We start from the raw sequence: 15,047 nt of genomic DNA, 5'->3' as shown, positions 1-15,047 counted from the left end.
GGTGCTGGACCTGGCTATTGCTTCCTTGGTCAATCTCCGTTGCCATGCTTGGCTTCGGGATGGAGTATTACCTGAGGATAATCGGGAGCGACTCATTGACCTTCCGTTTGATGGCAGCCTGTTGTTCCATGCCCCGGCTGACTCCGCCATCCAGAGGCTCCTGGCAGGGCTCCGTCCTCCTCCTCAGTGACTCCTGAGTCGGGTTGATTCTGGGCCTTCTTAGGCCGGTTGTTCTGGCTGTGGAGTGTGTTTTCTGGCCATTTGTGTCCTTCTTTGGGACTTTGGCATTGTTGGCTGCTGGACGGCCCTTTTGTTGATTGTGTTTGGAATTGTTGCGCAGACTTGGCCCTGAGATTAGGCCGCCTGCTTGCTTTGGGCTGCTTGTCAAGCCTTTCGCGGGGGTGTTTTGTTCCCCGTGGCTCTTTTGTTTTGCCTCTGCTGCGGAAGTTCTTCCAAAGAGGGTTCCCATATTTTGGGACTTATCGTACCCCAGGTGGGGTAGTGGTAGCTGTCATATGGCTTGCGCTCTGCTGGAGGATTCTGGTTGCCTTCCGGTGCCTGTTCTCCATGGCGTTTGGGTAGGTTGCTTTTGTTCCTTGAGGTTGTGCGAGGTCACTCGTAGTGGTGTGCCCAGGCATCTCCTCCTCTCCCTGCTCCTGTCCTGAGGTCTGAGATGATCCTGTGTTCTCCCTTGCCAGGCGACGCCTACTTGGCCTTCCTGGGGCCTCAGGCTGTTCTTCTTGCGGATTTAGACTGCCAGTGCTGTTCTGGCTGGCAGGTTGTTCTCCACCTGGAGTGGGTTCGCCTTCTTTTCCCTCGCTTCCTTGGATCTTCTAGGCTTCTTCTTCTTCCTCCCTTTCTGCCTTGGCACTGGGCGGAAGCTGTGTTGCCTTGTGGGGTGCTTGGGCCTCTCCGACCTTGCCCTTGGTTCCTCTTCAGCCTTCTTCTACCCCTACATGCTTTGGGGTCTGTTGGGGTTAGCTTGGGGGGTTCCCTTTGCCTGGCAGGGACGACGTTCTACCTGGTCCACAGATCTGGTTCCCTGTGGGGCCCTCTGTTCTGTATTGGCTGGTGGGGTCCTTTCACAGACCCTCCTTCTCAGGAGGTTTTGCTAGGGTATCTATCCTACTTGAAGGAATCTGCGGCTAGTAGTCTCTATCAGATGTACGAGTTACTTACCTTCGGTAATGATGTATCTGGTAGAGACGATTCTAGCTGTAGATTCCTTTAAGGCCCGCCCTTCCTCCCCTATTCTGCGAGGACCCTTAGGTTGGTCTTCAATACTCGCCTCCCGGTGGGGGGCTGTATCTCCTGTGAGTGCCTTCTTTGTCCTTTACGGGTGGCTCCATCTGAGTGCAGTTCATTCCTCCTTTGGTTCTTTGGTGGATGGAGTCCCGGTGTTTCAGTGCCCTGTTGCTCTGGCTACTCCAGGTTTGGGGGGGGGATTGCTTTCTATCCCTTCCATTGCTATCCTCTGATTAGGGGTCATCTGGCCTTGTTTTGCCCTTGTCCCTTGTGGGTGGTTGCCCTTCATGTTGTGGTGGCTTGGAGGTTTGCTGTCCCTGTCTGTGTTGGGACTGGTCCCCTTCCTTGCTCAGGATGGGGCTGGTGGGTTTCCTATGTCTACCATGTCTTTACGCATGTTCCTTGCCTCTGGGACACAGAGGTGGGAGGCTGTCTATGTGCTGTCAGGGTGGTTACGCAGGGCTCTGCTAGCTCATTCTTTCCTTGCCTTGGGTTCTGCGGTGTCACGCTACTGTGGGTGATGTTGTTAGTCACCGTTCCTTTCCACATTTTCTGCTTTTCGCACACTGTTCCCATGCTTCTTCAGTTTTTTATCTGGTGGTTCCGCGTTGTGGTATGGAAAAGTTCTCCAAAGAAAACTGACGTAGGCGTGGGATGCTGTGGCAAAAAAGTTTCCGGATCCAGTCTCACGCCTGGAAGTAATTCTACGTGAAGGAATCTGCCGCTAGAATCGTCTCTACCAGAGACATCGTTACCGAAGGTAAGTAACTCGTACTTCAGCCATTTCTGCTTTTTTTGTGTTGCCTGCTCAACCTTCTTTGTTTAAATTACCTGCTGTGATGCGCTTTCTTAAAGGTTTACAAAATGTAGTTGCCAAAGTCCTTTGTGATACCTCTGTGGGACTTGAATTTGATTCCCACTTTTGTAATGTGCACTCCATTTGAACCAATGCACATCACTAAATCTCTTGACCCTGAAAATTAACTTTTTGGTCGCAATAACATCAGCTTGTCGCATGTGTTAGCTGCAGGCACTCTTGATCTAGCCCTTACACAATATGTTTTCCAGAAAAACTGGTGTTGAGAATCCCATCTATATATCTGATGACAGTAGTAACACCTTTCTATGTCGGACAGGCTTTCGCCCTTCTACCATTCTTTGGCCTGCATCATCCTTGAGGAGTAGGAGACATTCCATCATCTAATCCCCAGGAGAGCCCTCCGTTTCTACATTGATTGACTTGGGATAATAGGGTAACCAATTAACTCTTTGTGGGCTTCTTGGAACTAAAGAAAGTTGAGACAGAGCACAAATAATTCTCTAGCTGGATAACCCACTGCATTAAAATCTGCTATGCGCTAGCTAAGAAGCAGCCAACTGAAGAATTAAGGACTTGTTCCACTCAAGCCTTGATTGTTACTACTGCTCTAGTGTAAAAGACAAAAAAAGATGCCCACACCCTCTTATCTTGATATGAAACTCAATTAATGGAGACCAAGTACAATTTTATGAAACTTGGTAAGGTACTTTTATTTATACCTGTTACTCTCGTTTTTTGAAATATTTTTTATAAGAACTTTTGTTTTTTGGCAAAAATAGATACACATTACCACATTGTTCTACAATTAAACAATTTTTCAAAGGAAAAACAAATTTAAAACAATACCGCAGTAACACAGAACAATACACATTATCAACAAACAATTCATAAGTTTTTGTCAAATTGAATTCATACTTGTAAACAAAACAAAGCAAAATACAACCAAGAGCAAAGACAAAATGTATAAATCTCAATGGGTCCCTCAATGATACTAATAGCTCTTGTAAGTGTGCCGACGCTTTTCAGGTTCGAAGGGCAAGTTTTCGAACCCTCATCAGGGCTTTGTTATTTGTCTGTGTGGAACACAAAAAAATAATAAAGTTTTGTTAACCCCTTCAGTGCTCATGACGAGCCCAGGCTCGTCATGCAGCATGGTGCTCGTATGCTCATGACGAGCCTGGGCTCGTCATGAGCCGTGGAACGCTCACACGCGGGGCTAATTTCCCCGCTGTGCTGAGCGTTCCATGGCGCGGGCGGGTTCATGACGAGCCCAGGCTCGTCATGAGCACACGAGCACCGTGCTGCATGACGACCCTGGGCTCGTCATGAGCACAGCGGCGACGTGCGCGGCCCCCCTCCCCCCGCACCGCGGGGAAATTAGCCCCGCAGTGAAGGGGTTAAGAATCTGAGTGCCTCAGTTTGTACCATCTCATATTTACAGAAATGATTGGAAGAATACCTGTATCTTTGTGCGTTTTAATTACATGGATCGGGGGGGCAATGCCTCATCTCCTTTTGCTTCTATTACTCTGAGTACCACAGCGAAGCAACAGAACGAATCTGAAAAACTAATAAGACTGTGCAAGAAACATGTGAGAACGGAACTCCATGGCCATTTTCTCCTTAGACATCTAAAAGGAGGAACTATTCCTTGGGGGCTACAGGTCAAAAATACACCAGTCATTTTTATTGATGACGAAGAATACAAAAAAGGTTTCAGCTTTTGCTTTAAGGAGGCTGAGGAGATTGAAGAACTAACAAAAGCCATCGCAGATAACCCGGCCATCACAGACGCTAAAGCTTTATTAGATAAGATTGAGAAAGACATATTGGTCTTCAAAGACATCACAATCAATAATAAAACCATAAAGTACGAGCGTGATACTAAGTCGTTCAAGATTGAACAGGTATATCCTTTCCTCAAAGAAGATTTTTACACCCAGACCTACTCACGTCGGGCGCTGTACGATTACCAAGGCAGATCACGTAATCGTTTCACTACCTTTTCAGAAACATCATCATCGGGGTCCTCTGATTCAGATACTAGAGGGAATAACCCCAGAAAACAAGTGTTTTTTTTTAGACAGGGGCGAACAACCTTGGCTGCCTTTCTCTTCAAGTCGTATCGCTCTTCAACATTCAACACTCCATCACTCTAGTGGATTTTTAAACTTTGGCACATCCCTCAAAAAAGGAGGTGAGAATTTTTTGGCTTGATCCAACGAAAACCCGGTCCTTCTACATGAAGCACACAAAAGTGTGTTCGGTTAGTGAGCAGCTCTTCCTTGGGTTTTCAGGTATTAAAAAGGGAAAGGGGGTATTTAAGATTCTGTTGAGGTGGATCATCCTATGCATAAACATGTTGCACAATACCCAAGATGGAGCCCCCTAAGGCTTAAGGGCTAATTCAACCATGGCCAAATGTGCTACAAAGTTATTAGCATGAAGAATTCTTGTCTTGGACATCTGTCAAGCTGCAACGTGCGCATCAGTGCCCACATTTGCCTATTATTATTGCACTGACAGCCAGGTCGGTAGAGAGAGACATTTTTCCCATCAGTCATGCTGGACATTTTGGTTTGAGTCCATTCTTCAGACCCGCTCCCTCTTGAAAGGTATTGCTGTTATTCTATAGGTATCTATGGCTAAGGATACTGGCCAGATAAAGTTACTTACCTTCTGTAACACTCTTCTGATGCATACTATCTATGGGCAGATTCTTCATCGCTAACCTTCCTCCCCATTTTGTGAAGTCGACATCTGCACTCAATTCGCGTGGAAGGAGGAGAGACAGAAACTGACATTAGCATCCTGGGGTGGGGCCGATATGCACCTCTGCTCTGTCACTTCTGGGGTGTTTTGAGGTTGCCACAGAGTCACAGGGTGCCTAGTGGTGTGCAGGAGTTATTGCTTGAGAAATATTCAGGTCCTGTCTAATGCCTGAGAATATAATAATCTGGAGGTAAAGAATCTGCGGTTAGACAGGGCATCTACCTGAAAGAGTGTTACCAAAGATGAGTAACTTTTTAGTTTTTCCACCTGTATACAAGTAAATAACCTCTCTGACCTCCTAGAACATGCCTTAACTGCTTGCCATCACTACATAGAAAGATTCCAGTGCCCAGAAACAGTTAATTGGTTGCTCTAGAAGTTGGATTGCAGTAGTTTTCTGAGATTGAGACACCAGTGGTAAACAGTGGTACCCATGTAGAATATTGTTCAGTAAACTTTGGCAGTCCTTTGGCTCCAAGAAAAGGTCATGCACATTATAAAGTAGAGTAAGCATAGTGCTACAAATCTTGATGTTCATTCATAGGAGTCTCCTGTCGTCTCAGATTGCAGAGCTGACCAATGTTTCCTCTTTCTCCAGGCTTACAGAAAAGGTAGTGAAGGAATACTCTGTGTATCGTTCCAGCCTGCTATTCTGGGCCCTGGTGGATCTCATTTATGGCATGTTTAAGGTAAGTAACGTCTACCGAGAAACTGAGTTACTGAACCTGAATCCCTCTGCACAACAATCTCAGGCCAGCAAGCCAGTTAGATGCAAACTTTGAGAGAGAGACACACACACGCTCACACACTCACTCCCCTTGACTCACTCACTCACTCCCCCTCACTCACTCACTCCCCTTCACTCACTCAATCCCCTTCACTTTCACACACTCACTCCTCTTCACCCACTCACTCCCCTTCACTCACCTTCACTCACTCCCCTTCACTCACTCACTCCCCTTCACTCACTCCCTCTCCTTCACTCACTCCCTCTCCTTCACTCACTCCCTCTCCTTCACTCACTCCCTCTCCTTCACTCACTCACTCTCCTTCACTCACTCACTCTCCTTCACTCACTCACTCCCCTTCGCTCACTCACTCACTCCCCTTCACTCACTCACTCACCCCCCTTCACTCACTCACCCCCTTCACTCACCCCCTTCACTCCCCTTCTTCACTCCCCTTCACTCACCCCCTTCACCCCCTTCACTCACTCACTCCCCTTCACTCACTCACTCCCCTTCACTCACTCCCCTTCACTCCCACTCCCCTTCACTCACTCCCCTTCACTCACTCCCCTTCACTCACTCCCCTTCACTCACTCACCCCACATACTTACACTTACTCACTCCCATATACTCACACTCACTCACTCCCCTGCACACTCACTCCCCTGCACACACTCACTCCCCTGCACTCACTCACTCCCCTGCACTCACTCCCCTTCACTCACTCCCCTTCACTCACCCACATACTCACACTCACTCACTCCCATATACTCACACTCACTCACTCCCCTGCACACTCACTCCCCTGCACACACTCACTCCCCTGCACTCACTCCCCTGCACTCACTCACTCTCCTGCACTCACTCACTCCCCTTCACTCACTCACTCCCCTTCACTCACTCACTCCCCTTCACTCACTCACTCCCCTTCACTCACTCACTCCCCTTCACTCACTCACTCCCCTTCACTCACTCACGTTCACTCACTCACTCTCCTCTCACTCCCCTTAACTCACTCACTCCCCTTCACTCACTCACTCCCCTTCACTCACTCACTCCCCTTCACTCACTCACTCCCCTTCACTCACTCACTCCCCTTCACTCACTCACGCCCCTTCACTCACTCACGCCCCTTCACTCACTCACGCCCCTTCACTCACTCACGCCCCTTCACTCACTCACGCCCCTTTCACTCACCCACCCCCCTTCACTTCACCCACCCCCCTTCACTTCACCCACCCCCCTTCACTTCACCCACCCCCCTTCACTTCACCCACCCCCCTTCACTTCACCCACCCCCCTTCACTTCACCCACCCCCTTCACTTCACCCACCCCCCTTCACTTCACCCTCACTCACCCACGCCCCTTCACTCACTCCCCTTCATTCACTCACTCACTCCCCTGCACTCACTCCCCTGCAATCACTGCACTCCCCTGCAATCACTGCACTCCCCTGCACTCACTGCACTCTCATCCCCTGCACTCACTCACTCCCCTTCACTCACTCACTCCCCTTCACTCACTCACTCCCCTTCACTCACTCACTCACTTTATGCAACAAAACAGCCACAGCAGCCAACGTGTTTCGTTCTATGCCTAGGACTTCATCAGAGCAAATGTATTAGATGGTTCCAAATGGTGTGCTCCATTGGACATTAACCGTGGACTGCCACTTTCCTTTTATGACAACTGCAGGCTAAGACTGAATCAGTCAAATTATGCCTATTAGCTCGACAACGTCCGGCCCAGATCCGGCTCGGAGGCTCTAATATAGAAATGGCTGATGTGCCAGAAAGAACCGGTTCGTAGAACTCCTTCACTCACTCCCCTTTACTCACTCACTCCCCTTTAATCAGTCACTCCCCTTCACTCACTCACCGATGTATGTCGTTACAACGCATACTTTTACAACGCATACCTTTACAGCGCATTTTTTACACCGCAACATCCATTACAACGCATTCCATTACAACGCATGCCATTACAACAAATTCTTTGAAACTACCTTTACAACGCATTCCACTACAACGCATACTACATTTACAACTCATACCATTGCAACGCATACCATTACATTGCATGTATGGTAAATATTGGATAGTGTAGGGGTAAAAATGACTATTCTAACTACAGGGGGTGCAACAGTAGGGTATGTGTTGGATAGTGTAGGGGTAAAAATTACTATTCTAACTCCAGGGGGTGCAACAGTAGGGTAAGTATTGGATAGTGTAGGGGTTAAAATTACTATTCTAACTCTAGGGAGTGCAACAGTAGGGTAAGTGTTGGATAGTGTAGATATGCGTTGTAATGGTATGCGTTGTAATGACTGAGTTGTAATGACATGCGTTGTAGTGGTATGCGTTGTAGTGACATGCGTTGTAATGGTTGCGTTGTAATGGCATGCATTGTAATGGATGATGCGGTGTAAAAGTTTCGTTGTAAAGGTAGTGCGTTGTAAAAGTTGCGTTGTAAGTGTTGTTTCCCCTCACTCACACACTTCCCTTCACTCATTCCCCTTCACTCACTCACTCCCCCTTCACTCACTCCCCCTTCACTCACTCCCCCTTCACTCGCCCCCCTTCACTCGCCCCCCTTCACTCGCCCCCCTTCACTCGTCCCCCTTCACTCGTCCCCCTTCACTCGTCCCCCTTCGCTCGTCCCCCTTCGCTCGTCCCCCTTCGCTCGTCCCCCTTCGCTCGTCCCCCTTCGCTCGTCCCCCTTCGCTCGTCCCCCTTCGCTCGTCCCCCTTCGCTCGTCCCCCTTCGCTCGTCCCCCTTCGCTCGTCCCCCTTCGCTCGTCCCCCTTCGCTCGTCCCCCTTCGCTCGTCCCCCTTCGCTCGTCCCCCTTCGCTCGTCCCCCTTCGCTCGTCCCCCTTCGCTCGTCCCCCTTCGCTCGTCCCCCTTCGCTCACTCCCCTTCGCTCACTCCCCTTCGATTACTCCCCTTCGATTACTCCCCTTTGATTACCCTCCTTCGCTCACTTCTCTTAGATTACTCCCCTTCGCTCACTCCCCTTCGCTCACTCCCCTTCGCTCACTCCCCTTCGCTCACTCCCCTTCGCTCACTCCCCTTCGCTCACTCCCCTTCGCTCGCTCACTCCCCTTCGCTCGATCACTCCCCTTCGATCGCTCACTCCCCTTCGATCACTCACTCCCCTTCGATCACTCACTCCCCTTCGATCACTCACTCCCCTTCGATCACTCACTCCCCTTCGATCACTCACTCCCCTTCGATCACTCACTCCCCTTTACTCACTCACTCACCTTTACTCACTCACTCCCCTTTACTCACTCACTCCCCTTTACTCACTCACTCCCCTTTACTCACTCACTCCCCTTTACTCACTCACTCCCCTTTACTCACTCACTCCCCTTTACTCACTCACTCCCCTTTACTCACTCACTCCCCTTCACTCATTCACTCACTCCCCTTCATTCTCTCTCACTCCACCCCACATTGACTTCTCCTTGCTCTTGTACTTCCACTCACTCTCATTCACTTTCTGTAGTGCTGTCATCCCAGTGATACTGATCACAGTACCCTAAGCCATGGCATAACCAGTTCAGTGGATGATGGTCACATTTTGATCAGTGGCCTCAATCCTGGCATACACATCTTGTCCACTGGTTCTAGTAATTTTGAGACCAGTAATTTGCTCCATTTTGCCCTCCACACAGTGCCCATATTCCCAATATGCATTGTAGAGCCCTGTATTAGGACCCCCTGAGCACTGTCTTGAATATTCTCACATATCCCTTGCAATGCCAGGGACCTTTTTACATTCAGTGCACTGCCTGGCATCATGACTCCATTGTGATAACTTAACTGCATTTCCATGAAAGCCAACACACTGAGTGTTGGGCCTTGAAAGCAAGCACCTCTAATATAGTACCATGAACTGACATTAGTCCTTAATATGCCATGCTCATCCCTTTATCCAATTACCTCTCGATAGTGTGTCATTTGTACCCTAACATTGATGCTCCCCCGGGATATCCCAGCTGCTCAGCGTGTCAGTCTCCAGATGTTTGTTATGCAACTGATATACTTAATCTGGCTTATATGATTGTCTTTCCACTGGTTCATCCTTCTACAACAGGGTGTATCCAAATACCTAAACAATTTTACAGAGATTTTCTCCTCTCCGCTCAATTGGTATCTCCCAAATAGTTGACGAACACATGAACAGTCCTTAAGGAGAACACCGTAACTGTCCAGGGTCAGTGGTAACTGATTTTCCTCAACTTCATTTGACAAGCAGTACTGAGGTAGTAATAGCATGTGCCTTTTTCTTTGGCTCAGACCAAAAAGGCTCCAAGGGTAACTGAAAGATGTTTTGGCAGAAATAAAAAAAAAAAGCCACTTTGGGCCATATGTAGGTGATTTGTGTTTTGCGATTCTCAAATTGCGATTTTTTTTTTGGGGAATCACAATTCCTTATTTGCGAATCGCAAATTGAGATTCGCAAATAAAGAATACCTTCTCATTCAATCCTATGGGTTAGAAGGCCCATTGGAATGAACTAGCAGCCCGTCCCGACGTTATCCGGGTATGAGTTGCTGCCGGCCAGTAGTATATTGTTTTGTAGGATTTCGTTTTGATAGCATTTTTGATCTTTGACAGGCCTGTGAAACGCTCCGATTCACAGTGCACCGCTGATGCACTTAAGAGTGCGCGTTCAGTAGTGTGTGAACTCGAGTTTCCCTACTTTATTTTTCCTTGCAATATTATATAGCGCGAACTCGACAACATGGCATGAGCACAATTTACATTACAGAAGAACACATCCATTTGTGGTAGGCACGGGGAGACAAAGCGATTTGCCAGGAATCACAGGATGTTGAGCTGATGCCGAGATTCGAACGTAGCTCCACTGCTCTAAAGTTCGCAATTCGAGAACTTGTGGCGGGAGGTGTGTCTAAAAGTGTATGTTGGTACTGTCCATCAATGAGAGAGACCTGTGCATTTTTCAAATCGGTGGTGAAAAAATATGAGTGTCTTGCTGGAGATGTGGGCCGCCGTGCCACCAATGTACTTACCGGGGGAGGGTAAACACCCATTAATCCGCACCTTTCTTTCCACATACCATCACTCCGCATACTTTCATTACGAAAGTACCATGACTCAGCAATGCCATAACACATGGCATTACATTTTATATGCTTTACCACGCATACATTTACAAGGAAATTCGTTGTAATTGCATGAATGGTAAAAAAGCATGTTTTTTTTTAAATGTTTGCATAAGGTAAGTATGGGTATAGGGGTATATGTTTTGGGGTACTGAGGTATATGTTTTGGGGTGTTTGGGTATTTTAAGGGTTCAGATATAGCTTTGGGTTATGGGGTACAGGGGTAGTTTTAGGGTTTAGGGATAGGTATGGGTTTTGGGGTACAGGGGTATTTTTAGGGTTAAGGGCTAGGTTTGGGTTTTGGGGTATAGGGATATTTTTAGGGTTCAGGGATAGGTTTGGGTTTTGGGGTACAGGGGTATTTTAAGGGTTCAGGGCTAGGTTTGGCTTTTGGGGTGCAGGTTCATTTTTAGGGTTCAGGGCTAGGTTTGGATTTTGGGGTACAGGGTTATTTTTATGGTTCAGGGCTAGGTTTGGTTTTTGGGGTACCGGGGTATTTTTAGGGTTCAGGGGTAGGTTTGGGTTTTGGGATACAGGGGTATTTTAAGGGTTCAGTGCTAGGTTTGGGGTACAGGGGTATTTTAGGTTTCAGGGGTAGGTTTGGGTTTTGGGGTACGGGGTATTTTTAGGGTTCAGGGGTAGGTTTGAGGTACAGGGGTATTTTAAGGGTTCTGGGGTAGGTTTGGGTTTTGGGGTACGGGGTATTTTTAGGGTTCAGGGGTAGGTTTGAGGTACAGGGGTATTTTAAGGGTTCAGGGGTAGGTTTGAGGTGCAGGGGTATTTTAAGGGTTCAGGGGTAGGTTTGGGTTTTGAGGTACAGGGGTATTTATAGGGTTCAGGGCTAGGTTTAGGGGTACAGGGGTATTTTTAGGGTTTAGGGATAGGTTTGGGTTTTGGGGTACAGGGTATATTTATAGAGTTAAGATGGGTTAGTGTTTAAGGGTGTTGGGGTATTTTAAGGAGTAATGGTGGGTTATGATTATGGGGTGCAGGAGGTATTTAAAGGGAGCAGGGTGGACACCAGGAGCTGGAATGTACAGAACCTGGGAAGAAAAAACAATGAAATATTGGGCACAACGCTCGCTTTTTTTCCGTAATCCTGCGCCCCGCACACACCCACGCCCCCAGCACACGCCCACAGCACACGATACGAGACATGGCATGAAAAACGGACCGTACCACACGCCCCCAGCGTTTGTCACGCCCCCAGCACAAGCCCAACGCAGACACGCCCACAAGGGACTACTTTGCTGGCACGGTTCTTTTACCTTTTAAATGTATAATGTGGGCGTCTGCATAGCCTATGTCCTTCTGCTGCAACTGCCCTTTCCAACGCTGTATTGCGTGTTGTTATTGGTGCTGTGGTTCCTGAGAATACCCGCCTCAAAGGTTTGGGCTCTCTCTCTTTATTATATTAGTATGGATTGGAAGACATTCTTAATTAGAAAATCGCAAATTGAGAATGCAATTTCAGGGTTGCAAGGGTGTCAATAAGACACCCTGTTGCACCCCTGAAATTAACATGTGTGCACATGTGGCCCGCATACATGCCCTAAGGGCATGTATGTGACCCACGTGGCACTTTGAAAAATGCCAAAAAGTGCATTTTTCAATGAAATTGCAATTTGCCACCAACCTGAAGTTGGTGGTATTTTGCGATTCCTTAAGCCACAATTCGCACAACTTGGGTGCTTCCTACATTACATTTAAGGAATCTCAATTTGCAATTCCTTAAATGCAATCGACAAATAAAGAATCGCAAATTTTGCGATTCCTTATCCTGCGTGTGGCTTTTTGTGTGCTACATAGCACACTGCCCTAATTGCGAGTGCAATTAGGCTTCCTACATATGGCCCCTAGTCTCAAAATTGGGAGTCTATAAAAGTATTAGAGTGTTGTCCTACAGTGTTCTGAGATGCATGTCTTAGCCTCCCCTTTCACACATAACCAAGTGCTCCTTTTCAAGGTTTACCTTAAATAGACTTTTAATGTATTGCTTTCCATCTGAAGTCTTGAAGTCCAGGTTTCTGAATGTTCTAGGATGCTCCTATGTGGTGTCTGTTAATATCTGAAAGAGACACGTTAATGATAGATTCCTTACCTTAGAATATCCCCAGGCGTCAGACTGGATCCGGAAACTTTTGCGTAGCAGTACCCTTGCGCGTCGGTAGGCGTCGTCTGCGGCTTCGCGTCTGTCGTGGGCGCCGTGATGACGTCGTCGGAGTACTTAGACGCCACCTCCGCGTGCTGACGTCAGTTCTTCTTTTTTCCGCGCCAGCCAGCGCAGATCTGGAAAGAGCAGTTCCCTAGTCACTTTTTGACTAAGTTTTGGTGATCTTTTGATCCATTTCGAAGTCTGTACGACTCCGACGGTGCCTGTGGGGATGCCCGGATTCAAGCATTGCGACGAGTGCGACCGGACCATGTCGGTCACGGATCCCCACCGCCTGTGTCTGATGTGTTTAAGCGTCGACCATGACGACGAGGCCTGCCCCGACTGTCGGGCCCTTTCGAGGAAGGCCAGGCGGGAGCTGTCCCGCAGGCGACTCGGACTCCGGCAGTCGGCCCCGCGCCGTGTGAGGTCCCGGTCCCACGGGAGGTCGAGGGACAGGTCGCGGGGACGGAGCCGTCACAGCTCCGGAAGTCGGCACCACTGCTCCGGGTCCAAGTCGTCAGGTAAGAAGCATAAGAAGTCGAAGAGACATCATCGCTCTTCTGACTCCCCCCGACGCTCGCACGATGCGGCCGGGGGTTCGGGTGACACCGCCCACGCGGCTCCTCGGGAGTCGCGGGAGCCGCGTCTGGCCCCATACCCTCCGGTCCCTGGGCTGAACGCGACGCCGGAGGAGATTGAGCGTTTCCGTTCCCTCATGGCCATGAGGTCCCTTTCTCCTCCGACGGGTTCCGCGGCGCCTTCGGGCCCAGCGAACCCATCTGGGGGCCCTAGTGGGTCGGGGGCTTCGACGCCGCCTTCGGGCCTGGAGCCACAGGGCGCCGCTGGACCCTCCTCGGGCGATGGATCGTCACTGGTGGAACTTACGACCCCCCCGGCGTCGGTCCGTGTGGTGTCCCCGGCGGCGCCGTCCCCGATGCCTCCTTTCATTCGGTTCCGACGTCGGGGCGACGCCTATCGGCGCCGATCTCGACGCCGTTTGGAGATTTTAGCTTCTACGAACCGACCTCATACAATTACGACCCCGAATCTCAGGAGATGAGGGATGAGGAGGATTGGGAGGGGTCTGAGGACCCTCTGGCCAGGAAGTGCCAGTCTAACATGGACTGGGCAGGAGACCTTGGGGAGGCCAGTGGTCTGGACACCTGTCCAGACAGTGGATTTGTCTCTCCTCCTACCATGGCTTCGGAGGAGGGAGCTACCTATGGTGTGGTGTTGACGAGGGCTGCCAAGGCCTTGGGCCTTGAGCTCCCCGTCGCGGCCGTGAGGATTAACCTCCTCACCGAGGTCCTTAAGCCGCAGTCATGCTCCATGGAGCCTCTGCTGCCGTTTAATGAGGCCTTGACGGACGTTCTTTTGGGCACTTGGTCCAGGCCCGCTACGGGTTCGCCTGTAGATAGGAACGTGGCCAGACGCCACCACCCGGCTCCGGGCGACCCATGTTTCCTGTCCTCCCACCCCACCCCCGAGAGTCTGGTCATCCAGGCCTCTAATTCCCAGACCGCATTCCCGACGGCCCCGCCGGACAGGGAATCCAAGAGGTACGAGAACTATGGCAAGAAGATCTTCTCGTCCCTTAGTTTGAGACTGCGCTCTTCCAACACCGCATGCCTCTTGGGCCGCTACACCCACTCTCTGTGGGAGACGGTGGCGGATGTGCTGCCAGAGTGCCCGTTGGAGGTACGGGCCAAACTCGGCCAAGCCCTTGTGGAGGGCCGGGACGCAGCCAAGTATTCAATCAGGTGTGGGCTGGATACTACTGACTCGCTGGGCAGAGCGATGGCTACGACGGTGGCGGTACAACGTCACGCCTGGCTGAGATCCGCCAATTTTTCGGCAGACGTCCAAAACACCCTTATGGACATGCCCGTTCGATGGCCGTCGCCTCTTTGGCGACAAGGCAGACCACTCGCTTGAGCGCTTTAAGGACTCCAGGGCTACGGCCAAGTCCTTGGGCCTCTCGGCCCCGCGCCAGCAATCGGGTGCCTTTTGCTCCTTTCGTGGCCAAAGAAGGGGCGTCCCCACACGCGCCGCCAGCCACTCGCCGCGAACTGTCGTCCAGCGCGGCGGCGGCCGTGGAAACCGCCGTGGAGGCGGTCGGGGAAACAGGCGGAGTCAGTCCACACCTGCCCCCGCGGCATCCACCTCTAAACCCTCCTAGCTTTTTTAGCCCATGT

The 15,047-nt window shown here is 50.0% G+C and overlaps 1 protein-coding gene across 14 annotated transcripts in view; it reads left to right on the top strand.

The window, feature by feature from the left end:
- Positions 1-15,047, top strand: part of UBR4 (ubiquitin protein ligase E3 component n-recognin 4) — a 1,723,360-nt gene that overhangs the window by 1,655,740 nt on the left and 52,573 nt on the right. For all 14 annotated transcript variants that reach the window (XM_086921716.1, XM_086921718.1, XM_086921717.1 and 11 more), the window contains one exon: positions 5,436-5,526. In XM_086921716.1, coding sequence (XP_086777842.1) covers positions 5,436-5,526 — 91 coding nt within the window. The remainder of the gene's footprint in view (positions 1-5,435; positions 5,527-15,047) is intronic.

Source organism: Lissotriton vulgaris, chromosome 5, assembly GCF_964263255.1.
Source record: "Lissotriton vulgaris chromosome 5, aLisVul1.2, whole genome shotgun sequence".
NCBI lineage: Eukaryota > Metazoa > Chordata > Amphibia > Caudata > Salamandridae > Lissotriton > Lissotriton vulgaris.
Note: the sequence above shows the minus strand (reverse complement) of the source record. Positions and strands in the feature narration are given on the sequence as shown.